The following is a 27,068-nucleotide window of genomic DNA, read 5'->3' as shown; positions in this document are numbered from 1 at the left end:
CAAGTCAGGAATGTGATGGAATACTCTGCTTTTGCCTGGATGATTGCAGCTCCCACAACACTCAAGAAGCTTGACACTGTCCAGGACAAAGCAGCCCGCTTGTTTGGCAGTCCACCCACAAACATTCTCTCCTTCCACCACTGACGCACAGTAGCAACAGTGTGTACCATCTGCAAGATGCACTGCAGGAATTCATCAAGGCTCCTTCGACAGCAAATTCCAAACCCACAACCACTACCATCTAGAAGGACAGGGGCAGCAGATACATGGAAACACCACCACCTGGAAGTTCCCCTTCAAGTCACTCATCATCCTGACTTGGAAATATATCGCCGTTCCTTCACTGTCGCTGGGTCAAAATCCTGGAACTCCCTCCCTAACAGCACTGCGGGTGTACCTACACCACACGGACAAAATCCTGGAACTCCCTCCCTAACAGCACTGTGGGTGTACCTACACCACACGGACAAAATCCTCGAACTCCCTCCCTAACAGCACTGTGGGTGTACCTACACCACATGGACAAAATCCTGGAACTCCCTCCCTAACAGCACTGTGGGTGTACCTACACCACATGGACAAAATCCTGGAACTCCCTCCATAACAGCACTGTGGGTGTACCTACACCACATGGCCTGCAGCGGTTCAAGAAGGCAGCTCACCACCACCTTCTCAAGGGCAGCTAGGGATGAGCAATGAAAACAGAATTACCTGGAAAAACTCAGCAGGTCTGGCAGCATCGGTGGAGAAGAAAAGAGTTGATGTTTCGAGTCCTCATGACCCTTCAACAGAACTGAGTGAATATTAGGAGAGGGGTGAAATATAAACTGATTTAAGGTGGGGGGGTGGGGGGGGGCGGCGGGGGGGTTTGTGGGGGAGGTTGGTGGTGGTGTGCGGGGGGGGGGGGTGGGGGATGTGTGGAGAGAAGTGGGGGGGGGGTGGTTGTAGGGACAAGCAAGCAGTGATAGGAGCAGATAATCAAAAGATGTCACAGACAGAAGAACAAAGAGCTGTTGAAGGTGATGATATTATCTAAACAAATTTGCTAATTAAGAATGGATGGTAGGGCACTCAAGGTATAGCGCTAGTGGGGGTGGGGTGGAAAGACTAGCAGGGCATAAAAGATATAGATTTAAAAATAATGGAAATAGGTGGGAAAAGAAAAATCTTTATAAATTATTGGAAAAAACAAAAGGAAGGGGGAAGAAACGGAAAGGGGATGGGGATGGAGGAGGGAGTTCAAGAACTAAAGTTGTTGAATTCAATATTCAGTCTGGAAGGCTGTAAAGTGCCTCGTCGGAAAATGAGGTGCTGTTCCTCCAGTTTGCGTTGGGCTTCACTGGAACAATGCAGAAAGCCAAGGACAGACATGTGGGCAAGAGAGCAGGGTGGAGTGTTAAAATAGCAAGCGACAGGGAGGTTTGGGTCTTTCTTGCGGAGAAGAAAACAGTTGACGTTTCAATGCTGGTCCAGGCAGTAAAACCCACATCCTGTGAACGAGTAACAATAAAAAAAGATGTCTGTAGACAGAGAGGACACCAGACATATGAGTTAAATGTCAGTACAAGAAGTGCAATAGATAAGTGTAGGTGTTTTGAAGTCTGGTTCCTTGATGCTTAGATAAATCTGATCGACACCTTCTATACAATCTGTCGAGGGTCTCCAACATCACTATAGCTTAATACATAATATCACAGTGAAGAAAAACCAACTGCTACTGGAAGGCGATGATGAAGATGTTGGGAAGGAAATCCATTCACACACTGTGAGGAGAGTACACAGGAAGAGATGGTGACATAGTGGTATCACTGGCCTAATAATCCAGAAGCCTGAGCTCATGTTCTGGGGGCACATGTTCAAATTCCATCAAGGCAGCTGGTGGAATTTAAATTCAATTAATTAAAAAAATACAGAATTGAAAGCTCGTCTTAGAAATAATGACCATGAAGGGACTAATGGTATGGTTGCTAACTTTGCTAATGACACAAAGATAGGTCGGAAAGTAAGTTGTGGAGGTGACATAAGGAGGCTACAAAGGGACATAGGTAGGTTGTGAGTGGGCAAAGATCTGGGAAATGGAGTATAATGTGAGCAAATGTGAAATTGCCCATTTTGACAAGCAGAATAAAAAAGCTTATTTTCTAAATAGTGAGGGATTTCAGAGCTCTGAAATTGAGAGGGATCTGGGTGTCCTAGTGCATGAATCACAAAAGGCTAGTATGCAGGTGCAGAAAGTAATTAGGAAAGATAATAGAATGTTATTGTTTTTTGCGAGGAGAATTGAATACAGAGGTTATGCTTTAGTTGTTCCGGGGACTGGTGAGACTATATATGGAGCACTGTGTACAGTATTGGTCTCCTTATTTAAGGACAGATGTAAATGCTTTAGACGCTGTTCAGAGAAGGTTTACTAGACTAATACCCGGAATGGGCAGGTTGTCTTATGAGGAAAGGCTGGATAGACTAGGCTTGTACCCACCAGAATTTAGAAGAGTAAGAGGTGACTTGATTGAAACTTTTAAGATCCTGAGGAGTCTTGACATGGTGGATGTGGAGAGGATGTTCCCTCTTCTGGGAGAATCTAGAACTAGGGGTCACTGTTTAAAAATAAGGGGTCGCTCATTTAAGACAGAGATGAGGAGAAATCTTTTCTCAGACAGTCGTGAGCCTTTAGAACTCTTCCTCAAAAGGCAATGGAAGCAGAGTGTTTGAATATTTTTAAGGTAGAGGTAGATAGATTCTTAATATATAAATAAGTGGGTAAAAGGTTAGCAGGAGTAGGCAGGAGGTTACAATCAGATCATCTCTGTCATTGACAGGCAGAGCGGGCTCGAAGGACCACGGAGCCTATTCGTGCTCCTAATTCATAAGTTCATTCGAATTGTCATCAATTGTCTTAAAAACCCATCTGGTTCACTAATGTCCTTTAGGGAAGGAAATCTGCCTCCTTACCCAGCCTGACCTACATGTGACTCCAGACCCACCACAACAATGTGGTCGACTCGTAACTGCCCTATGAAATGGCCTAGCAAGCCACTCAGTTCAAGGGCAAATAGGAATGGGCAACAAATGCTGGCCTTGCTGACATCCCATGAAAGAATAAATTAAAAAGAAGAGGAGAATGTGGTAAAAAACCAGTAAAGAGAGGCAAGTCGGCATCAATTCAAGTGTGAAAACCCGTGGGAAAACAAGTTGGATATCTGGAAACCTGAAATAACACAACATGCTGGAAATACTCAGCAGGTCAGACAGCATCCATGGAGGGAGAAACATTTCAGGTCAGTGACCTTTCATCAGAACTGGGAAACAGTTAGAGATGTGATAAGTTTTTGAACAAAAGAGGGTGGGACAATGGCAAAAGGAAGCTCTGTGATTGGGTGGAAGACAGGAGAGACTGAATGACAGAAGAGTTAGTCCTCCAGGGCCAAAGGCAATGGAGAAGGGGCAAGAAAAGAAACACAGAAGCAAAAAATGTAACGAGAACAGGCGTGTTACTGGCTGGAAGAAAAAATACCAGGGGAACTGAAACATGCAAAGCGGTCACCTAGTCTGCATTCGGTCTCCTGAGTGTAGAGGAGGCCACATTGTGAGGCGAGAATACAGTAGACCAGATTTAAAGAATGCAGATTAATTGCTGCTTCACCTGTTTGAAAGTGAAAATAAGAGAAAAAAAAACAAAACGTGCAAAGAAGAAGAAACACAATATGGGGACAGAATTTACGCTCTAAACTAGTTGAACTCAATCTTGAGTCCAGAAAGCTATGAAGTGCCTAACTGAAAGATGCAGTGCTGCTTCTCAACGCACATTGCAGCAGGCCAAGGACAGAGATGTCAGCGTGAGAGCAAGGTGGAGAATTAAAATGACAGGCTACTAGAAGCTCAGGGTCATGGTCACGGACTGAACAGAGGTGTCCTGCAAGATGCAAGAGATGTAACGCATACCCGGTTACCTCCTCCCACCCCACCGTCCAGAACCCCAAACATCATTTGCAGGTGAAGCAGCGATTAGTCTGCATTCTTTCAATTTAGTCTACAGTATTCTCGGCTCACAATGTGCTCTCCTCTATGCTCGGGAGATCAAATGCAGACTGAGTGGCCGCTTTGCATGTTTCAGTTCTCCTCTTATTTTTCCTTCCAGCTTGAGGCACACCTGTTCTCGGTACACCTTTGGTTGTTTCTTTTCCTTCCCCATTACCATTCCCTTTTGCCCTCTAAGATTAAGGGCTATATTTTAGTATTCAAGACAGGTAACTCAATTTTCAGGGTGGGTGAATAGGGTCGGGATGTAGTCAGGATAGAGTCCTGCCCGCCCACCCTGGAAACAGTTAGGAGCAGCCAAGTGCCGAGGAGGGCTGTTTAAAAGGCCTGTCTTGGTTCTATGGGACTTTGTCTCTGTTGTTTATTCATATTTTAGGCCCTCTATCCCTCACCCCGCACACCCTCCCACCTATTCCCCATGCCAACTCATGTTCCCCACCCACCCCAAATGGCCCCTCATATTTTCCATGCCAACCCATGGCATTTCTATGCCCATTCATCCAGTATACATCCTGTACAGAACCAATGAACCCCACAGTAAAATGGCATGTGTGGAACTGTTTAAAAAAAACAACCATCCATAATCTTTTAAAAAGCTACTGTTGAAACAACCACATAAAAATGTTAATCAGCCAGATATTTAAAGCATCAGTAACAGAAGCTTGGGAACACTTAACACCTCTTTATCTTGTGCAAATAAACACTGAGCCATTGCCAAAAGAGGCCTCATTAATTGGCAGAGAGCCCAGATTTCCATAAGTGGATTATGTGAGTGAGTTTGTTGACACAGTGCACAGTAGACTGACAGCTGTGAGCGAGATAATGAAAAGATTCTAAATGAAAATACGGGAAGATAGCTTGGATAGCGAGAATTTATGGGGAAGGTTTTCACAAGGAAAAGAGGCAAGATTTGGTAGAAATTGGAAAGAAATGAATAAAATACTGCCGGGAGCAGTGACATGAAATGTGAGTGAGGTTTGTGTTTGCAGCATTTTCTGTTTCTATTTGAGACTTGCTGCAGTTAGCAAGTCATTCAGCCCATTAGTGTTCTCTCTGTGATTGGAGTATCTACTTTTTCTTCTCCCTCTCTTCCCATCTACTCAGGGATTTACTTATATTTCAGTTTTCATTTATGAAGAAGGGGCTAACTCAAGAAGTTAACCTCGCCCTTCTTGTTTCAGATGCTTTTTGCTATGCAGTGCATTTCCATCCGATTGAAAAGATAGGCAGGTTGGCAGAGGGGGTGGGGTTGCTTTGTTAGTAAGAAATGAAATTAAGTCGATAGCAAGAAATGACGTAGGGTCAGATGATGTAGAATCTGTGTGGGTAGAGTTGAGGAACCACAAAGGTAAAAAAACCATAATGGGAGTTATGTACAGGCCTCCGAACAGTAGTCAGGATGTGGGGCACAAGATACACCAAGAGATAGAAAAGGTGTGTAAGAAAGGCAAGGTTACAGTGATCATGGGGGAATTCAATATGCAGGTAGACTGGGAAAATCAGGTTGGTAGTGGATCCCAAGAAAAGGAATTTGTGGAATGTCTACGAGATGGCTTTTTGGAGTAGCTTGTGGTGGAGCCCACTAGGGAACAGGCAATTCTAGATTTAGTGATGTGTAATGAGGCAGATTTGATAAGGGAGCTTAAGGTGAAGGAACCCTTAGGAGGAAGTGACCATAATATGATAGAATTTACCCTGCAATTTGAGAGGAAAAAGCTGGAATCAGATGTAACGGTATTACAGTTGAACAAAGGCAACTACAGAGGCATGAGGGAGGAGCTGGCCAGAATTGACTGGCAGGAAAGACAGTGGAACAGCAATGGCAGGAGTTTCTGGGAGTAATTTGGGAGACACAGCAAAAATTCATCCCTCGGAAGAAGAAGCATACTAAAGGGAGGACGAGGCAACCATGGCTGACAAGGGAAATCAGGGATAGCATAAAAGATAAAGAGAAAGCATACAATGTGGCAAAGAGCAGTGGGAAACCAGAGGATTGGGAAATCTACAAAGACCAACAGAGGATAACTAAAAAAGGAATAAGGAGGGAGAAGATTAAATATGAGGGTAAACTAGCCAGGAATACAAAGGAAGGTTGCAAGAGGTTTTTGTAGATATATAAAGGATAAGAGAGAGGCAAAAGTGGACATTGGGCCACTGGAAAATGGTGCTGGAGAAGTAGTAGTGGGGAACAAAGAAATGACGGAGGAACTGAATGGGTACTTTGTGTCAGTCTTCACGATGGAAGACACGAGTAACATCCCCAAAGTTCAAGAGAGTCAGGGGACAGAGGTGAGAATGATGGCCATTACCAAGGAGAAGGTGCTAGGAAAACTGCAAGGTCTGAAGGTGGATAAATCACCTGGACCAGATGGATTACACCCCAGAGTTCTGAAGGAGATAGCTGAAGAGATAGTGGAGGCATTAGTGGTGATCTTTCAGGAATCACTGGAGTCAGGGAGGGTCCCAGAGGACTGGAAAATCGCTAATGTAACCCCCTGATTTAAGAAGGGAGTAAGGCAAAAGACGGGAAATTACAGGCCAATTAGCCTGACCTCGGTCGTTGGTAAGATTTTAGAGTCCATTATTAAGGATGAGATTTCAGAATACTTGGAAGTGCATGGTAAAATTGGGCAAAGTCAGTATGGTTTCATCAAGGGGAGGTCATGCCCGACAAATCTGTTAGAATTCTTTGAGGAGGTAACAAGTAGGTTAGACAAAGGAGAGCCAATGGATGTTATCTACTTGGACTTCCAGAAGGCCTTTGACAAGGTTGCGCACAGGAGGCTGCTCAGTAAGATAAGAGCCCATGGTGTTAGAGGCAAGGTACTAGCATGGATAGAAGATTGGCTGTCTGGCAGGAGGCAGAGATTGGAGATAAGGGGGTCCTTCTCAGGATGGCAGCCGGTGACTAGTGGAGTTCCACAGGGGTCAGTGTTGGGACCACAACTTTTCATTTTGTACATTAATGATCTAGATGAAGGAACTGAGGGCATCCTGGCTAAGTTTGCAGATGATACAAAGATAGGTGGAGGGACAGGTAGTATTGAGGAGGTGGGGAGGCTGCAGAAGGATTTGGACAGGTTAGGAGAATGGGCAAAGAAGTGGCAGATGGAATACAACGTGGGGAAGTGTGAGGTCATGCACTTTGGTAGGCATAGACTATTTTCTAAATGGGGAGAGAATTCAGAAATATGGAGTGCAAAGAGACTTAGGAGTCCTAGTCCAGGATTCTCTTAAGGTTAACTTGCAGGTTGAGTCAGTAATTAGGAAGGCAAATGCAATGTTGGCATTTATTTTGAGAGGACTAGAATATAAAAGCAGGGATGTGCTGCTGAGGTTTTATAAGGCTCTGGTCAGACCCCATTTAGAATATTGTGAGCAATTTTGGGCCCCATATCTCAGGAAGGATGTGCTGGCCCTGGAGAGGGTCCAGAGGAGGTTCACGAGAATGATCCCAGGAACGAAAGGCTTAACATATGAGGAACGTTTGAGGACTCTGGGTCTATACTCGATGGAGTTTAGAAGGATGAGGGGGGGTCTGATTGAAACTTACAGAAAACTGAAAGGCCTGGATAGAGTGGACATGGGGAAGATGTTTCCATTAGTAGGAGAGACTAGGACCCGAGGGCACAGCCTCAGAGCAAAGGGAAGACCTTTTAGAACAGAGATGAGGAGAAACGTCTTTAGCCAGAGAGTGGTGAATCTATGGAATTCATTGCCACAGAAGGCTGTGGAGGCCAGGTCATTGAGTGTATTTAAGACCGAGATAGATAGGTTCTTAATTGGTAAGGGGATCAAAGGTTACGGGGAGAAGACGGGCGAATGGGGTTGAGAAACTTATCAGCCATGATTGAATGGTGGAGCAGACACGATGGGCCGAATGGCCTAATTTCTGCTCCTATGTCTTATGGTCTAATAACACATAGCCACATCAGATGGAATATTACATCCTAGGTACTTAATCGAATGATTTTAATTTTACCCAAACTAATGGGTTATCAAATAGAAATGTATTCAATGGCATCTAACTGATATTGACCAGTTTTCCATGTGTAACTGTTTGAAGCTGTTCATTATATTTTTACTATAGGTTGTGGGCACCAGGTAAAACCTTCCCCCAGGCAGTGTCTTCCCATTTCCCCTGTGCGCTGTTTAAACTCTTCCCCAAGGGGGTGAATTTCTAATTCTGGTTCATTGCTGATTTTCCCAATCACTAACCGGCTGTGAAAGTTACAGTGAGTGTGACTAACATTTTATTTGTGTCCATCTGTTCCCAGCTCCAGTGACCTTCGACCCTAATACAGCCAATCTTTACCTTCTCCTGTCTGAGGATCTGAGGAACGTGAGAAACACAGGGAAATGGGAGCAGCTCCCCAACAATTCAGAGAGATTTGATCGGTGTCCCTGTGTCTTAGGATTGGAAAGATTCGCATCAGGGGAACATTCCTGGGAGGTGGAGGTGGGGAACAAGACTCAGTGGAATGTGGGTGTGGCCACGGAGTCCATCAATAGGAAGGGTCAAATCTATCTGAGCCCAAGTAACGGATACTGGGCAATGGCACTAAGAGATGGAAATGACTACTTGGCTTGTGACGAACCTTGGAGAAGTTTAGAGCTGTGTGTGAAGCCGAGAAAGATTCGAGTCTGTCTGGATTATGAGGGAGGGAGGGTGTCCTTTTATAACTCAGACAACAAGTCCCATATCTACACTTTCACTGCTACATTCACTGAGAAGCTCTATCCTTACTTCAGTCCGGGTTTTAATATAGGGGGTAAAAATCCAGACCCACTGAAAATCTGTCCCCGGACAGTAACAATCCAGCAGGACGAATGTTTAATTAACTTCTTCACATAAACAGCTTCTTACATCAAGCATGGCATTCCCAGACTTGGCAGCTCCAGACACTCACAGGCAGTAGGAAGCCTTTACTCGAGCACTCCATCCATTCACTCTCTGTTGAGTGTGAGATCCTGACAGTGGTGCAAGAATCTGGGAAAATCTCACCCCAGTAATACAGTAATAATCACTGATAAATACCCACAGGGTCTGGGAAAAGCTCGCTCTAATAACACCAATAATCACTGATAAATACCCACAGGTCTGGGAAAAGCTCACTCTAATAGCACCAATAATCACTGATAAATACCCGTAGGGTCTGGGAAAAGCTCACTCCAATAGCACCAAACTCCATCTCCCAGTACCTCAGTGACAATGAGAGAAATAGTTTAATTTTAGGATCACAGCTTGTGTTTCCAACAGTAAATTGTATGAATATCAGTAAACAATGAGTTGAACCATAATGACAGAATAGGCTCACACACAGTAAGCTACTATTTTAAGAATATAGATGTAGGAAACTGCTGAATTGATGGTGTATCAGGACAATATAATTATTCCATTTCCCAACGGTCTTGAATGTATTTATCCACATGCATTTTGTGCTCTGCTCTGTATGTCTGGAGGGGATTTTTATGTGGGGCTTCAGTGACTGCTTCACCCATGATGTAAGGTCAATGCAATATAGATTCGATACTTGCAGCACAATCTGATAACAGGTTTACTTGTTGGTCATTTAAAGCATCTCTCTATTGCAACATGTGTGATTCCTGTAATAAAAACAGAGAGTGCTGGAAAAACTCTGCAGGTCTGGCAGCGTGTGTGGAGAGAGAAACAGAGTTAACGTTTTGAGTCCCGTGCTTTCCTTTTTGGAACTGAAGGAAGATAGAGATGTGATGGGTTTATTTGCTGTTGAGAAAGGGGGAGACATGTAAATGATTTGGGTCAAATGTAATCAAATAATGAGAAAGGTCTATCACATCTCTGATGAATATGGAATTTGGAAAGGCCATCGAGGAGAAATTAAATATTAGCTATTCTAAAGCACATACTCATACACATACAAAATCCCACAGTATGATAAAAATAGACAGTATTTGTTTTCTTTGTCAATTTTCCTTGTACAAATTTGTCTTGTTCTTTTTGGAAATCTCCAATGATGATCAAAAATGCAGAAAAATAATTTGCTTACACCCAAACCACTTACGGACAAACTTAAGGCTTGAGTTTTAATTCACCCCCTGGCATAAGGAGGTACACTATCACCTACATATACAACAACAGTCAATGTGCTGCTCAGATGTGATCCCTGCAATAAAGTTCCTTAACAATCATCCCTGTCTGACAGCAGTGCTGAGTGACCACACCAGTTTTATAGGTTTTTTACTTTTATTCTTGCACGGAGTGTGGACATTGCTGGCGTGACCAGCATTTATTGCCTATCCCTAATTGCCCTTGAGGTGCTGGTGAGCCACCTTCTTGAACCACTGCAGTCCATGTGTTTAGGAACACCCAGGGTGATGTTATGAAGGGAGTTTCAAGATTTTGATCCAGTGACGGTGAAGAAATGGTGATACAGTTCCAATTCAGGATGCCATGTGACTTGGAGGGGCACTTGCAGGTGCTGGTGTTCCATGTATTTGCTGACCTTGTCCTTCTAGGTGATGGAGTTTGGGGGTTTGGAAGGTACTGTCCAAGGAGCATTGGCAAGTTGCTGCAGTGCATCTTGTAGATGGTACACACTGCTGCCACTGTGTGTCACTGGTGGAGGGAGTGAAGGTTTAAGATGGTGGATGGGGTGCCAGTCAAGTGGGCTGCTCCGTCCTGGATGGTATCGAGCTTCTTGAGTGTTGTTGGAGCTGCAGGATCCAGTTAACATCGGATGAATGTAACAGACTGGAAATGGTTAATTAAAATTAAAAAGTTAATCAGGAGTTCCTGCAGCAAAGCTGAATGAATTGATGAATTTTTGTTAGTGCAGTAATGAAGTAGACAGGTGCTGTGGAGACATGATGCAGTGGATTCTTGGCATCTGAAACGCACTGCCCTGAACAGATTCAATAGTAATTTTCAAAAAGGAATTGGATCAATACTCGATGGGGAAACATTTACAGGGCTATGGGGAAAGAGAGGAAGTGACACTAACTGGATAACTGTTTCAAAGAGGCTTGATTGGCTGAATGGCCTTCTCCTACATGTAAAATTCTATCAATATCAATGAGCAATGTCAGTTCTCAGCTTCTGTCTGTCACATGTGATAACATAATCTCCAAATCATTGTGTCTGAGAATAACTAATCAATGTTCAGATTATGTGTCCATAAGACCATAAGACACAGGAGCAGAACTTAGGCCAATCAGCCCATCGAGTCTGCTCCGCCATTCAATCATGGCTGATAAGTTTTTCAACCCCATTCTCCCGCCTTCTCCCCGTAACCTTTGATCCCCTTACCAATCAAGAACTATCTATCTCGGTCTTAAATACACTCAATGACCTGGCCTCCACAGCCTTCTGTGGCAATGAATTCCATAGATTTATCACCCTCTGGCTAAAGAAGTTTCTCCTCATCTCTGTCCAGGGGAAGCCCTTGCTGTTTATTGGCTGACACAAGAGGGACAGATGAATGTTGCTTGGTCAAAGTACAGCCAGCATGGGACTGTAAAAAGGATGTCAGGGACATATAAACCGGTGTCTGAAGAGACACACAGTTCAGAATCAAAACTGGGGGTGAACAGGTTCCCAGTGAGGACGGACTGATTAGCTTCATGAGAGAATGGGTGGGATGAGAAGATGCTGTTAACCAACAGCAGGAGATACAAGGACTTGAGTGTTAAATCCTGCAGACCAAAACTGTGGCTCTTGGCTTATGAGGTGCCTGCACCAATTGGCTTTCTGGAATTTTAAAAAATTCTTTCTTAAGATGTGGGCGGTGCTGACAAGGCCAGCATTTGCTGACCAACCGTAATTGCCCTTGAGAGCAGTTAAGACTCAACTGCAATGCTGTGGGTCTGGAGCCACACTTAGGCCAGACCAGTTGAGGATGGCAGGTTTCCTTCCCTAAAGGACATTAGTGAAGTGAACGGCTTTTTACAACAATCAATGGTGGTTTCATGGTCACCATAACTGAGATTAGGGCCGGAATTTGCTGTCCCCATTGGTGTCGAGCGTCATGGTGGGCGTGATTGGCCAATATGGCGAGAAGGTCAAAAATCATGAAACCAGTTTGTGATTGTCCACTCCACCCGTCAATGGCGAGTCATGTTTCCCGCCGCTACATGTTGGGGGCATCATTTTAATACATTTGAATCTGATTATAATTCTCGTTCGCTGGAATCATCCCCCCCCTCCGCCGACATCAAATTTACACCCACATCAACAGGAAAACACACCAGCCCAGAACACGTCTGGACAAGTGTGCTGTGCAGAGGTTGGGACTTACTGTTGGGGCTCCGCTCACATTGTGGGCATCTGAGGAGCAGAAGATGCCGGATCCCTGCAGCTACTGCACCCCAGAGGAACACGCGCGTTGCATGCTGGATGGTTTTTTGTGGATGTGGCTCCGCCATGAAGCTGCTCACGGAAGGTGGGAGGTGTCCATTGATGTCTGGGTTCTGCTTTGGGACATCAGAGTCTTGGTCATGGGCTGCTATGGATGATCAGCTGGAGGTGGAGGGGTGGTGGGGTGGAGTGGAAGGTCCAGCTGTGAATGGGAGAGGAAGGTGTACAGGGGTCAGGTGGGGGGGTGGGGGGCGGTGGTTGGGGTGGGAGAGGAGCATCTAGGTTTGACTGGGAGAGGAGAGGGTTGGGGAGGGGTGGTGAGGTTGAAAGGGGGAGAAACAAAGATGTTGGGGGGGATGTGAGGTAGGGGGGAGGGAGTACTGCGGGGGAGGGGGGGGGGGAGACTAGTGTGCAATGGGGGAGAATGCCGCAACTGGGAAGGTCGGTATAAGGGGTGAGGAAGGTGTAAGGAGTGTTCAGAGTGGGGAGAAAGTGCAGGGGGAGGAAGGAATTTGGAGGGAGGGGACAGTCTAGGAGGAAGAAGGAATCCGGGGGGGAAGGAAGGAGTTCGGAGGAGGGAAGGAGTCCAGGGGGAGAAGGGTGGAGATTGGAGAAAGGATGGAGGAGGGACTAAGATTGTGGGAGATATCCAGCAGAACATGCAAGGGAGGGTTCTGGAGTCTATGACTGCCTCCTGGGGAGCGAACTGAGGGTGGGCATGGTGGGTGAGAATGGTGTGCATGAGAGGGCAGAGTGAGCCATTAGGGTGGGAGGGTGAAGGTATGACGATAGAGGTAGAAGGGACGGCAAAGGTGGTTAGTGGGGAGTCGGAGGCAGACGTGGACCCTAGGGGTGGGAAGGAGGAGGTCGGGGAGGTCAATGTGGATGGGGGTGGGGTTCATGGCGAGATAGGGAATCATTCACCTGGGCATCCTGGAGAGAAAAGAGTCCTGGTTAGCAGGTGATGGTGGGGAGGCAGAACAGGGGGGGTCAACAGTGATGGGGGAAAGGACGTGGGTGACTGGGTGAGGGGAAAGGACAGGGGTGCTAAAAGCAAACCTTCCACCCATGCTTCTGAAATCGAAGGTGAGAGGAGCCTCGTGTTGGGCAGTAAAAGGTGCTGCATGGGAGTCTGATCAGTGGGGGGGGGGGGGGTGGAGATGCAGATCAGATGGACAACTGAAAGAGAACCCCAGCAGGCAGCATTGAGAATGCTCGGGGCATTGAGGTGAGTGTGATGGAGGAAGGCTTCGCATGCTGGGAGAGTGCTTGCACAAGGCTCCGAAAGGCCCTGTCTCCCCCCACCCCGCACCCCCCCCCACCCCCACCCCACCCCACCCCCCCACCCCCCCCCCCCACACACATACACACACACTCACGCTTCTCCCTCCAGAATCACTCATGCTCTGGCTGATTGTAGCTGAACTGCTAGTGGAGGGTGTGGGGCGGGAGTGTGGGGTATGCAGGGGGAGGACTCGCGAAGCCTGGAAATGAAGCTGAGAGACACGAGGCACAACTTCCCATGCCCGCTGCGTCGGGCGTGTTCGGTGGCGAGAGTGGGCAACATGCCAAAATTCGGTTTCACGACATCACGAAACCCAGTTTGCGATTGTCCGCTCAGCCCGTCGATAACGGGTCCCGTTTCCCACCATCGGACGTCAGGAACCTCTTTGTAACACATGAGAGTATCATTGCAAGGCCAGCTCGCCGGAATCACGCCCCCTGCTGGAGCATCCGCCCACATCAGCGGGAAAACACGCCGGCGCAGAACACGTCTTGACAAGTGTGACGCGCAGAATTCGGGACTTACCCGCCAGGGCCTTGCTCACATCGTGGACACCCGTGGAGTAGAAAATGCTGGCGCCCCACAGCAACAGGAGCCTGGACGAACGTCCATGGCTTGCTGGGTGGATTCTCATGGACATGGCTCCACCACGATGCAGCTCACGGAAGGTGGAAATCACCACTGATGCTCACAATGGGTAATGGTCGGGGGGGGGCTGGGAGAGGAAGGTCTAGGATCGACTGGGAGAGGAAGAGGTGTCAGGGGTTAGGTTGGGAGGGGGAAATGAAGGTGTCGAGGAGTGAGGTTGGGAGGGAGCTCGGGGGGCGGGTGTAAGTGGGTAAGGGGGGAGAAGATGACAACTGGGGAGGTAGGTGTAAAGGGGGTGATGTAAGGTGTAAGGGAGGGAGCTTGGAGGGGGGAAGGAGTGCCGAGAAGGGAGGGAGTCCAGGGAGAGGAAGGAGTGTGGAGAGGGGAGGGAGTAAGGGTGGAGGAAGAAGTGAGGCTGGAGGAAGAGGAAAGGCTGGAGGAAGGGGTAGGGGAGGGAAGGACTAAGGGAGGTGTAAGAAATTCAGATGTCTGAAGGAGTCATGAAGGGAGAGGAACTAAGCGGGGGCACTAGGAGGACTAAGGTGATGGGGGAAGGGGTTCCAGGGGGGATGGAGACCGGAGGGTGGGGGGCGGGAAGGGATTCTGTGGGAGAAGGGGTACGGAGGGAGGGGGAATGTCCTGTTAAATGTGCAAGAGATGATGAGTCCATGACTGCCTCCTAGGGAGTGAACTAAGTATGGGCACAGTACAAGGGAATGGTGAGAATGACCGAGGGCAGAGAGAGGTAGGAGGGTGGAGGGTGAGGGTCCGGTAGTGGTAGAACGGCGAGGGTGGTTGGTGGGAACTCGGAGGCAGACACGGACCCTGGGAGTGGGAAGGAGGAGGCGGGGAGGTTAATATGGATGATGTGAATTATCAGCTGCCTAAATTGAAAGTGAAACAAGGGTGGTGGGCGAGATCAGGCGCTGCATGGGATTGTGATCAGTGGGTGGGCAGAGACGCAGGTCAACTCAGATGGACACCTGAAAGCAAAACCCAGACAGGCTGCTCCCTCTGCAGTGACAGAAGACGAGGTCAAGGGCCTCAAAGGCAAAGGGGACTTGAAGGAAGAGGACAGCATCTGAGATTCCTGAATGGGTGACCCAGGAGTGTCCAGCTGCCACTACTCCCCACTTGGGGTGCCTGAAGGCCCCAGCCTGATGCCTTGAGGGGAAGGAGCACCTGGAGGGACATCGAGGTGCTTCGTTTCCCTCTCACGTCACCACTGCAGGAACTCACCCATGGTTCCGTGAGACGGAGTGCAGGTCTGTGTACACCTCCACATTCTGCTGCACCAGGGTCTCCATGACGTCCGCCATCCTCCCCATGGAGACCTTCATTTGCACACATGTGGGCACCACTTCATCAGAGAGAGGCGGACGCCCTCATCCAACTCACATATCACTCCGTTGAGGCTTCCGACAGCTCTGTGTGATGTTCCCCCACCTTCTGCTGACTCTCCAGGATGAGCTGGAAGGCCAAAGCTGGAAGGGTCATCATCTGACTCGAACCTCACAGATGCCAATTCCCCGGCAGTCCTCCGAGTCCTCTTGGCTGGGGGTGAGGAAGTGGATGGAGCTGAGGGACTGGCTGGCTGAGGGTGTCAATCCCTTGGCAGAGCTCCCTGAGAACCAAAGTAGAGATAATTAGTGTATGGCAGCAGAGTTAAAAGCGGGAGAGAGACACTCACAGTTGTGTTGAGAGAGGGTTGGTGTGGCGCAGGATCCTCAGGTGGGTGTTCATCGCCGACCTCACTGTCACCGCAGGCACAGTCCACATCCTCCCCAGTCAGTGCGATGCCATTTCTTCTCAAAATGAGTGAGGGGCCTAATGTGGGCCGCTCCTCCCCTCGTCTGGGACTTCTCCCTGCTGCTGTGAGCCAGCTTCTCCTATGTGAAAACAGATGGAGAGGGTGTGAGCAGGAAGCGTGGCACCACGTGGAACGTTTGTGTGGTGAGCGGAGCCATGGGGGATGAGGACATGAGCTCCAGAGGATACGAGATGTGAGGGAGTGTGTGTGAGAGTTAGCGGTGTTGTCCCTTGAGGTGCGAGATCCCTGTGGATGTGTGATGAATTTGTGTGTGAGTTGAGAGTGATGAGAAGAGTGATTTACTCTGAGAGGATGGATGCGAGCGTTCATCCTCTTCCTGCACTGGGTGGCTGTCCTCATTTCAGAGCATTGGCACTGACCAGCCCAGCCACTGCCTCCAGCGCTGGATTGGTGACCTTGCTTGCTGGTCTTCACCCAGAGCGGGGGTAGAGAGAAGGGCCTCCACTGCATCCACTGGGTACTCGAGGGAGGCATTGCTAAATTTGGGGGCAGCATATATCCTCCCTTTGTCCCATCAGTTCCCAGCAGCTTCCTATCCCTTGAAGACTGGTAGCTCTGCAGGAGCGGCCTTTAAATATGGCACCCGTGTTACTGAAGGTAACAATGGCGGGGCGGGCAAATCAGAGGCTCCCCCGCTAGTGACCCAGGAATGAATTATTAATGAGGTGGGACGTGCTGGGCAGGGGGTGATTTCATGGCATGAAAAGCTGCCATTGTGGCTGGTGGGTAAAAATTCAGTACAAATCTGGGACTATTTTTAGAAATTCCTTCATGGGACATGGGTGTTGCTGCATTTATTGCTCGAAGGCATTTTTTAAGAGCCAACCGCATTGCTGTGGGTCTGGAGACACAAGTAGGCCAGACTAGGTAAGGATGGCAGATTTCCTTCTCTAAGGGACATTAGTGAACCAGGTAGGTTTTTTTTATGGTTATACACTATAATTATCATCATTAGATTTTTTTTAAATTCAAATTTCACCATCTGCTATGGTGAGATTTGAACCCAGGTCCCTAGATTACTCTGGAACACTAGTTCAGTGACAATACCATATGCCGCCACTACCTCCCCCAAGCCTTAGCTTTCAATTCCTGACTTAATTAATTAAATTCCACCAACTGCCATGGTGGGATTGGAATCCATGCCCCCAGATTATTAGCCTAGATCTCTGGATTACTAGGCCAATGTCCATCATCTCCCTCTATAACAGCTTGGAGGAGAGACACAGTGAATCCTCCACTGAAGATGCCCTGGTCGATGTGGTTCCCAGGACAGAGACAAATGCCCAGAGCATCCAACTATAGTCGGAACCATTCCGACCAGCAGCACTACAGCAAAAATTACCCACGTATCTGCCAGCAATTTTCACACCAGCTTTTCGATGCTGCTCTGATCCTGGTGGCTCCATTGCAGCAAACCAGGCAGACCTGAATGTAGCACAGCAGCAGCACTGTGAAGCTATGCAGTCCGCAGCCCGCAATTCCCCCAGCCCTAGCCCCCAGCCCCCATGATGCAGGAAGACCTGGGAAGGCTTCTTAAGGGCAGCAGCAGGCAGTGTAGGCATTTAAACTGAAAGGTTAACTAATTGAAGCATCTGCACCATTTCTCAGGTTCTTCACAGCTTTTTAGTTTTTTAAAATTCCTTTTAAACAATTAATGTTATTGGCATTCAATAATTCTAAGCGCAATTAGCTTTTCTTCTTTATTTTAAACCTGCAATGTTATTAAACGACTCCAAGCGTGACTGACTGAAAAATGCCCACGTTTTTGCATGTGGAGGATGGCAGCAGGGGACTATGCTGAAGAGAGGTCCGAAGCTCTCCGATGAAGGAATGAACACTCTCCTAGCTGAAGTGGAAGCAAGGTACAACTGCGCCCGAGGGCATGGGAAGGTAAAACCACCAAGGAAGGTCCAGAGCGCTGCTGCGAAGGAAGTAGTGACTATGGTCAATGCAAATAGCACTGTGGACAGGACAGTGGATCAATGCCGTAAGAAACTCCATGATTTACTGTGCGCTGCTAGGGTATGTATTTACGTATACGCACATATAAGTTAATTTCTGAAACCTCAGATCCTAGTAGTTGAGTTGGAGATACAGAAAGATGTTGTTTTTATTTTGAGGGTGTAAAATTCAGTTGCCTTGGAGATGGCTCTGGTTTAGTTTCACATAAAGCTCTTAGTTTGGACTTGCAGAAAGGTAGATGTTGACCTTGTTTACGAATTTTATGAGGCGTCATAAATGGTTGACTTTGTCATAAGTCAAGAAGACCCCTGAGGCGCAGGCTTTTAACTCTCTCCAGAAGTCGTAAAATGTGCCGCAAGACAGGGCAGCCAGATCTTTCACCATTTTAATTTCTTCCTTTAGACGAAGCTGGCCCATAATTTTCTGGAGTGCTGATTGATTGGAGGGGAGGAACTGTACATCAAGGGCCTGACGGAATAGGAAGAGCCTGCAAGGCAGCTACTTGGCCTCTCCAACCCCATGATAACCAGTGGTGTATCAGAGCGAAGGTGATGTAAGGAGCTGAGTACTCATGATCAAGAGGAGAGTTAATCTGTGACAAAAAAATAATTGTGATTTTCATTTCCTGTCATAGATGTGAGTTTGCCTCAGTGCCCGAGGTATCTGCAAGGGGCTGGCTTGGGTCGAGTACCCCGACCAGGCAGCTGCAGCGGAGGAGGGAGAGGCCTATCAGGAGGCCGAGGCCTGAGGGTGGTGCTGATGACAGTCCAGTGCTAATGCTAAATGTAACGGTGCTTGAGGAAGGGAAAGCCTGTGATGATATGGCTGCTGTGGTGGAAGGAGCCACTCTGAACCATCAGGAGGTGAGGAGCAGAGGGCGAGGGGGGGTGGGGGGCTTTGGGAGACAGTGCTGCGTCGCTCCTTGGGCACCTACATCAAGATTAGTTTCAAAGTGCTGAACGTTACGAGGCCAACTTGCTTCAGCGAGTTTTGATTTGTTAGCCAGCATCTGCAAAAAAAATTCTGAGGTTTATATTCAAGCAGCAGAATGAGGTTCTAAACCAACATCTGCAAAGGTGCAAAGGGCAGAATTTTACGCCCAGCAGGAAGGAGAACAGCCCCCCACCCCCAACCCCCAACCCGATCGGGCATAAAATGGCGCGAGAAGATATCGGGTGAGCGTCCCGACATCATCCTGCACACGCGCAATCTCCAGTTCGGCGGGCACGCGCAGCTGTCGGATCTGCGCCCGCTATCAATTAAAAGGCCACTTAAGGCCATTAAAAACCCAATGGAACTAGATTTGACATTACCCGTGCGATTTCGTCCTCGTCGCACAGGCAAAACAGGCAGGCAGGCAGCCCACAATTTGCAAAACCCCATCCAAGGGCAGGATAGAAAAGGTCAGCAGCATTGTCAGTGTGAGTACTGAGGAGTTTAGGAGATAGTTTGCTGCTGGTCGCTTATTTGAACACGACAGCTTCATCTCAGTTCCGAGCTTCATCCTTAGCTTTTCCCGGTTTCGTTCCAGGGCTCATTGGTGTCTCCAAGGCCCCCAGAGGATTTTGACCGTGTGGACCTTTACAGGTATCAGACAGCCTCCTGTTACCCTGGTAATGGGGTTGTGCTCTCCCCTGGTGGCACCTCCTCTGAGGAGGAAGAGAGGGGCAGAAGGGAGAGGAGGCCAGGTGTCCCTATACATCTTCCAGGGGAGGACCTGTGGGAAGAGAGACGCAGGCACAAGGGGAAAGGGGCTGCAGATAACGCCACTATTCTGCTTTCAGGGTTTACAGGAGGCGATGCAGCTACTCAATATGTCTGAGGTGCAATGCCGAAGGAGGCTCTGTCTCTCCAGGGAGACTGAGACCTCTCTTTGTCAAATGATTGAGCCTGAAATCAGCTCCGACTGTGTGGGCGGACACCCCATACTAGTGGCTCTGAAGGTCACAATAGCCCTTAACTTCTATACCTCCAGCTCTTTCCAGGGCTCAGTGGGGATCTTTGTGGAGTGTCCGAATCAGCTGCCCACAGTTGCGACCAGCTGATGACAGAAGCTCTGTTCAGGCGGGTAATGACATTTATTCATTTCCATACAGATGAGACCAGCCAGGCTGAGCGAGCCAGAGGCTTTGCAGCGATTGCTGGGTTCCCCTACATCCAGGGTGCCAACTGTACACAAGTAGTCATCAAGGAGCCAGCAGGTTGGCCTTTGTCATCAGAAAGGTATCCCACTCTAGATAGTGTGTGACCACAGGACGCAGATTCTGTCAGTCTGTGCAAGGTACCCTGGCAGCTCCCTTGGCACTTACATCCTGAGACACTCCCAGGTGCCAAGGCTACTCAGTGCCCCAGCTCGACTGGATGGATGTCTGCTGAGTGACAAGGGTTATCCCTTGAAAAGGTAGCTCATGACACCTCTCCACCACCCAAGAACAGAGTCAGAGCAGCGTTATAATAGGAGCCATGCCTCCATAAGGGCAGTGATAGAGACGACCATAGGTCTTCTGTCGATGCACGTCTGATGCCTGGTCCATTCATGGGGAGCACTACAATACCCCCCAGAGCGGGTGTGACTGATAGTGGTTGCATGCTGCTCTCTCCACAATCTGGCACTGGCAAGGGGTGGACCCACTAGAGGAAGAGGATCTTGACACAGCTGTACAGGCCACAGAGGATGAATCCAGTAGTGAGTTTGAAGAGGAGCACAGTGAGGAGAGCACTGAGGGTGTGGAGGCAGACCTCTGTATCCTCCAGGGAGGCAAGGATACCAGGAATGCCTTGATCCAATGTTCCTTTAGCTAGGTGGCCAAATAAGCACCACCACCTCATGCCAGGGCTGCTGCCTGCATCCCAGATGGCATAAATGACCCTTTCCTTTGAACCCAAAGTCCACTCAGTGCCTGTGCAATAAAGTTTAGAGCTACTCGTGTCTAGCATGAGATATTGGCGTAACCTGCACCAAAAACTAAAAAGGTAAAGCATACTCAGGCCCATTGCAACAAAAACAATGCTTATGTCATTTTCACAATCCAAACAAATTAATATAACTTTCTCTGGTCTTCATTCCCAGGATCACAGAATCTTAATGGCACAGAAAGAGGCCATTCAGGCCATCCTGTCTCCAAATGAGCATTATGACCTAGTGCCATTTCCCTGCCTTTTCCCCATACCCCTGCACCTTGTTTCTATTCAAATAATCATCTCATGTCCTCTTGAATGCCTCGATTGAACCTGCCTCCACCACACTTCCAGGCAGTGCGTTCCAGACCCAAACCACTCGCTGTGTGAAAAAGTTTTTTCTCATGTCACGTTTGCTTCTTTTGCAAATCACTTTAAATCTGTGCCCTCTCATTCTTGATCCTTTTACGAGTGGGAACAGCTTCTCCCTGTCTACTCTGTCCTGCTCCCTCATGATTTTGAAAACTTTTATCAAGTCTCCTCTCAGCCTTCTCCTCTGCAAGGAAAACAATCCCAACTTCTCCAATCTTTCCTCATAGCTGAAGTTTCTCATCCCTGGGACCATGCTTGTAAACCTCTGCTGCACTTTATCCAATGTGTTCACATCCTTCCTATAACATGGCACCCAGAACTGTACACAATACTTCAGCTGAGGTCTAACGAGGGTCTTATATAAATTCAGCATAACCTCCCTGCTCTTGTATTCTATGCCTCTGTTAATAAAGCCCAGGATTCTATATGCTTTATTAACTGCTCTCTCCACCTGTCCTGCCATCTTCAATGATCTATGCACATTTCTGCTCCTGCACCCCCTTCAAAATTTCACCCTTTATTTTATATTGTCTGTCCATGTTCTTCCTACCAAAATGCATCACCTCACATTTCTCCACATTGAACTTCATCTACCACCTATCTGCCCACTCCACCAACTTGTCTATGTCCTCTTGAAGTTCCACATTGTCCTCCTCAGTTCACTACACTCCCAAGCTTTGTATCATCCACAAACTTTGAAATTGTTCCTTGCACACTAAGATCTAGATTGTTAATATATATCAGGAAAAGCAAGGATCCCAATACCCACCCCTGGGGAACTCCACTACAAACCTTCCTCCAGCCCGAAAAACATCCCAGACCAGTAAACATAAACAAAGTATTACAGATCAGAAAATCACCCGTGACCTGTCCCTCTTGTGCTCTTAGTGCCTTAAAATGTTTGCGAGCGCTACGTCTTGGTGCCCCCCCTCACCCCTCACTGGCAGTGCTATTGGGGGCAGCCTGCTGACTCTGATACCTTGGCTTTGATGTCCTTGGCGGTTGTCCTCTGGCCAGTGGAGTCTGTGCTGGCCCCACCTGGGGGGGGGGAGCAGCCATTGCCACAGCGGGCAGCTGGCATCTCCCCAGTCATTGCAGCCTCATCAGATGCCACAGTCACTGGCAGAGAGGCAGAGGAGATTCTGCCATCATCCAGAGTGCCCTGAGAGGAGCCTGCAGAGATGATAGGGTACCCATGCGCCAAAATGAGGTTGCTCTGGACCTCCCTGCTCACCATTAATGGACAGGTACCTAGCTAGGATATTGGATCCCTCATTCATCTCCACACTGGCACTGACCACCTGAGGTCAGTGCCTCTGTGAGGGCTGCAGGTCCAAGCGCAACCCAAGGAACCCCTGATTCTGTCCCTGGAGGTGCCTCTCCATGAGAGTCACCACTCACTCAATGGAGGAGGCAGTGCACTTGGCCATGAGGATCAACACAGTGCTCACACTCTGCATGAACTCCTCCACAATGGAGACCTTGGCACGCAGACCCTCATGGATCTCCGCCAGATCCTCCCACACATCACACTGGACATCCAGCATCTGCCGCCTAATGGACGACTCCAGAGGCTCATCATCAGCCTTCGAATCAGCATCGTCCTGGTCTTCAACTGCCAGCGCACAGGGCACTCTCTGCCTCCGCCTGCTCCCCAAGCGAGTGTTAAGTGCCCTCACTGCTGTGCTCTGACATCCTAGCCGAAGATCTAACGCCCATCAAGGTCCTGGTATTTGCGCTGGTGCTTGATTCAGAAAGCGGGTGGAATTCAGCATAACAGGTGCAGCAAAGCCCGGCAGTCCTCTGGGGGGCATCAGGGGTCCTGAGAATGAACGTGTGCTGGCCAATCTAAGAGAGAACAAGGACATGTCATTAGCATAAGTCATCACTCTGTTACTGAGCATGTCAGGCACCCTGGTGAGACCATGGACATCTGCCCTCATCTTTCATATAATCAATGGGGACTCATTTTGAGGCTACACAAGGATGTTTGTACCATCTGAAACTCTCACTCTGTGCACTGCACTCTAACCTCCGTCTGACACCCCAGCCTCTCTGCGACCGGCTGACCGAGGTGTTTGGCGTCTCTCCAGCTCCAAGGCTCAAACCTTGCAAGGATTAAGAGATTTAGGGGGCCTCCGCCTGTCCGTGACCTCTCTATGTTGTTATGGCTCGTCTTCTGCTGAAAGGGCAGAGGAGCATTGATTTGCCCCCTCTACCTGCAGCAACCTGGCCAACCTCACCACAGGAACACCTCGCAGGGCACATCCGAGTCGTGGCCTTTGACCCACAAGGCACTCAGTCCAAGCAGCCAGGGCTCACCCCCTTGGCCAGCTCCGAGATCATTGACAGTTGGCACTCAGACTCTAGCACCCCTGAGGCCCATGGGGGGATGGTCACACCTTAATACCTCTCCACGCTGATCCATGCCAACACAGTACTCACCCTTGCTGAGCGCAGCAGGTTGTTAAACCTTTTGTGGCACTGCACCCATGTGCGCCACACATCGTGGCTGCTGACCTGGGCTGTCACCTCCTCCAGGTGGGCCACGAGGCACTCGTCCGAAAACCAGGGGACCCACCCAACCTGCCCTCCCGCCTGGCATCTCCAGCCACACTTGAGGCCGTAGCTTAGGTCCTCAGCACGCAGAAAATATGTTCTTCCCTGGCAACCTTCAAGGAGCTGCCTGTGCACTTTTTAAACTGTCCGCCAGCGGACCTGAGCTCTCAAGAAGGGTCATACAGGCTCGAAACGCTCACTCTGTTTCTCTCCCCACGGATGCTGTTCGTCCTGCTGAGTTTTTCCAGCATCTTCTGTTTTTGTTTCAACGAATGGAACCCCTTCCTGCTGATGAAGGACACAGGCTCGTCTATTGCGCCTTCAGTGAAATATGCATTCGATCGACAGCCGCGATCACTTTCAGGAAGCCATCAAGCTCATAGAGTGCGAGGGACCTCGCCTTCATCCTCATGGGGGACATGTCCAAACTAATGAACTCTGAAGCCCCATGAAAAATTGACTCCGTTACCTGGTGAGTGCAGACCCTTAGAGCACTCTGGGAAATATTACACATGTCGCCAGCTCCATGTGGAAATGACCCACATGCAAAGAAATTAGCACTGTGGTGAGTTTCACTGCCTTTGTTAAGGCAGTGCGGCATTTCGAAGTTGGCTTTTCAGGTCATCCTTCAATATTTCCCAGGGGCGTCCCATCGCTCCCCTGTTGGAGCGTATTCTCCTGACACACAACTCCTCTGATATCATTTCAAAGGACATCTTCTGCCCCTTACACTCTCTGGGGCGGGTAACTGATTTTCATCAGCGAGTGGACATGTTGCCTCACTCTCCTCTGATGGTCCCTGTGTCTGCGTTGAGCCCTCAACATAAGTCGCATGGTTGCAGTAAGCAAAGCACGAATTCTGAAGTGCCCTGGGTGAGATTGTCTTCTGATCAAAGTTGGATTCGGCTCGAGGTTCTGGAATACCTGTTAAAGTGACAGTTCACATCAGCTCGCAGATGGCTTGCATATGTCATTTTGAACATAATACTTTGATAAAACATTCAAAATAGCCAAATTATGTAAGTAGACTTGCAGCAGCAAATTATAAAATGCTGCAGAGCTCCTTTGGAAGCTTACCGGGTAGCTGGTGGAAATGTGGAATCGGAGTTACAATCAGATCAGCCATGATCTTGTTGAATGGCAGAGCAGGCTCGAGGGGCCGAGTGGCCTACTCCTGCTCCTAATTATATGTTCATATGTTCCTTACCACATCTCAGAGACTCTTAAAATTTAAATGCACCATGCTGCAGTAAAATGCACTGTATTCACATAGTTCACAAAATAACTTTAGGTGAAGCTTATTGAAAGTTAAACTGACTCGGCAAACCCAGCCTTTCAAAATCTGCACCCGCAGATCAGATTTTCAGTCAGGGACCGGGTCTGTAAAACAAGTCAGGGCGGGCAACCCCGTAAGTGGGCAGAGATCGGAGGCAGTGCAGGTTGGGAGCCTCGGGTGCATTTATAAAGCGCCTCTTGGGGTTTCAGTCCAGTCCAAAATGTGAATTGTCGCAATGTATTCTGAGTTGCTCATGACCCTTCTAGCCTTACATTTTCATTAATTCACTTATTAGTTCATAAAACGTCTCACAGATCAGGCACATCTAAAAGGATGGGGCCAGCTGCCCCTCATTTTTCCAACCGGGACTGCTTCAGTATCTGAGGAGTTGTGGAGGAAGTTCAAAGGCAAAGAGACATAATCTACCCAGCTGGCCATCGCAAACCACACAACATAAGAGAAAAGGCATGGGTTCAGACTGCAGCAGTGGTGAGCACCACTGGCAAAGGGAGAGGTCGTGGATTCAGTGCCACCGAAGGTTCAGTGACCTCTTGCATTCTGGCAAGGTGAGTAGCTTGGCTTATAGACACAGAGGTCAAAGGGAAGGGTCACATCTGCATGCTGCAGATAAAGTGTGAGATCTAGCACATGCAATCCTCAGTGCTGAAGCAGAGGAGAGTGTAAGCAGCTCATTTAGCTGCGCATAAAACAGATGTGAGTCGGCAGTCCAATGCACTGCCACACTGAACAGCATTATCTCTGCATGCACCACATATGGGGATGACATAATCCATGCTACGGCTGCTGAACAAAAGGCCAGAGAGATGGTCCAAACCCAGGTGAGAAAGCCTGCCTGAAGCCCATATGCCCCATGGAGCAATTGGCCCTGGAGATCGCCAGGGTGCCATAGCTGCTGGCTGTTGGTGATGGTGAATCTCCAGTAATAGGTGATAGAGATGTTGAGATTGCCTTGGCACACGGTGGTAACAGTGGAGGTCATGCCATCACTCCACTGAGCACAACGGGGCATTGGCTCGAGAGGAAATGCAATGATGGGGTTGCATCATAAGGGCAGCGCGAGCATGGTTAGAGCATTGGTATGCATCAGAGAATGCTTCCACAATGAGAAGGGCCTTACTCAAATATCTCATTTTGTGTTTCACACTGCTCCCAGCTCTGCTGGTTCTTCCCCGGGTCCATTTCATCCCAAAGTCATGAAGAGGAGGAAGAGATATCCAACAAGACAGTGTCACATCGTACTAGACCCCACCCTGCCAACTCAGATACAGGCACATCAGAGGGATGTAGCGCGTATTTAGAGTCAGTGGCACAGCGTTAGTCACCACACTAGGGTGCAGGAGAAGGCATCAGAGTCAGAGACACCTCTGAATAATTCCCCTCGGAGGAGGAAGGATGGTTTTGATGATGCTCCATTTCAGCCGTAGGGCGTCGCTGCAGGAGTTCTTCAGGAAGCCCAGTCATCTTCAGCTGCTTCATCAATGACCTTCCCCCCATCATAAGGTCAGAAGTGGGATGTTCGCTGATGATTGCACAATGTTCAGTACCATTCGCGTCTCCTCAGATACTGAAGCAGTCCATGTCCAAATGCAGCAAGACCTGGACAATATCCAGACTTGGGCTGACAAGTAGCAAGTCACATTCGCGCCACATAAACTGACCATCTCCAACAAGAGAGAACCCAACCATCTCCACTTGACGTTCAATGGCATTACCATCGCTGAATCCCACTCTGTCAATATCCTGGGGGGCTACCATTGACCAGAAACTGAACTGGACCAGCCATATAAATTCCCAACAGCATAATGTTGGGGGTACCATGTAACATAAAATACAGAAGCAGGTAACAGAATCCTGAACAGGAAATATTAATAGATTTGGGCTTGAGTGTATCTCAATATTTATT

The 27,068-nt window shown here is 48.4% G+C and overlaps 1 protein-coding gene across 2 annotated transcripts in view; it reads left to right on the top strand.

Annotated features, from left to right (window-relative positions):
* LOC121291713 (zinc-binding protein A33-like) overlaps positions 1-9,676 on the top strand; it is a 43,601-nt gene extending 33,925 nt beyond the window's left edge. For both annotated transcript variants that reach the window (XM_041213207.1, XM_041213206.1), the window contains one exon: positions 8,316-9,676. In XM_041213207.1, coding sequence (XP_041069141.1) covers positions 8,316-8,893 — 578 coding nt within the window. In that variant the 3' untranslated portion in view covers positions 8,894-9,676. The remainder of the gene's footprint in view (positions 1-8,315) is intronic.
* Positions 9,677-27,068: the final 17,392 nt, after the last annotated feature.

The sequence above is a fragment of the Carcharodon carcharias genome, chromosome 19 (assembly GCF_017639515.1).
Source record: "Carcharodon carcharias isolate sCarCar2 chromosome 19, sCarCar2.pri, whole genome shotgun sequence".
Lineage (NCBI taxonomy): Eukaryota > Metazoa > Chordata > Chondrichthyes > Lamniformes > Lamnidae > Carcharodon > Carcharodon carcharias.
Note: the sequence above shows the minus strand (reverse complement) of the source record. Positions and strands in the feature narration are given on the sequence as shown.